The sequence below is a fragment of the Opisthorchis viverrini genome, assembly GCF_000715545.1.
Source record: "Opisthorchis viverrini unplaced genomic scaffold opera_v5_8409, whole genome shotgun sequence".
NCBI classification, from domain to species: domain Eukaryota; kingdom Metazoa; phylum Platyhelminthes; class Trematoda; order Opisthorchiida; family Opisthorchiidae; genus Opisthorchis; species Opisthorchis viverrini.
This window is the reverse complement of record NW_008762079.1, coordinates 1-597: the sequence shown is the minus strand read 5'-3', so window position 1 is coordinate 597 and position 597 is coordinate 1. Positions and strand designations below refer to the sequence as shown.

The 597-nt window shown below is 49.1% G+C and overlaps 1 protein-coding gene across 1 annotated transcript; it reads left to right on the top strand.

The window, feature by feature from the left end:
* Positions 1-101: 101 nt before the first annotated feature.
* On the top strand, positions 102-473 carry T265_12348 (hypothetical protein; the record flags this gene model as incomplete). Its single annotated transcript, XM_009179804.1, has 1 exon — positions 102-473. A coding segment is annotated over one exon (228 nt), but the record flags the coding sequence as incomplete, so codon positions are not given.
* Between the last annotated feature and the right edge of the window lie 124 nt (positions 474-597).

Sequence of the window (597 nt, the reverse complement as noted above, 5' to 3'; positions counted from 1 at the left end):
GTGGCTTATATGCGACCATTTTAGAACCTAATCCTTTTCTATCCAATGATCGCATTCCCCATTGGGCTGATTGCGCGACCTTATATCTTCCTTCCGAGTAGATCGTCTGGGTCGATGGTCCAGCGAGCGAGTTGTTTTCCTTGGATCCCGCGATGTGCCAGTCTCCTCTATTTCTTCAACCTCGGGTCTTGAAGACAACGACCAACCTTGGCAATTACGATGCGAGGATCTCAGGAAACGTGACGGACATAGAAAACGTCACGGTGACACGAGTTCCTTGTGGTCCTCTGGGTCTTCTTACGGTCGAAATGAGCTCGCTCGAGTGGCCGGTAGTGCTGAAGCGAGTACACTATCGACAAAACAGAAAGACGGTACTTTAGTCGCCCCTGACACTCCCCATGTCGATGTTATAAGGACCAGTCCTTCGGACAGGAACGACGATGCTCGTCTGGCTTCTTCCGTTAATCCTAATGAGGTGAGTTGCTGCTCTAGGCTTTTGTAACGATTTCGTATCCGTTTTACTCCTTGCACAATCATGGTGATTTATTGAGGCTTTGAGATACCGATCCTTTCGTAAACGTTGGGGTGCACCAGGTA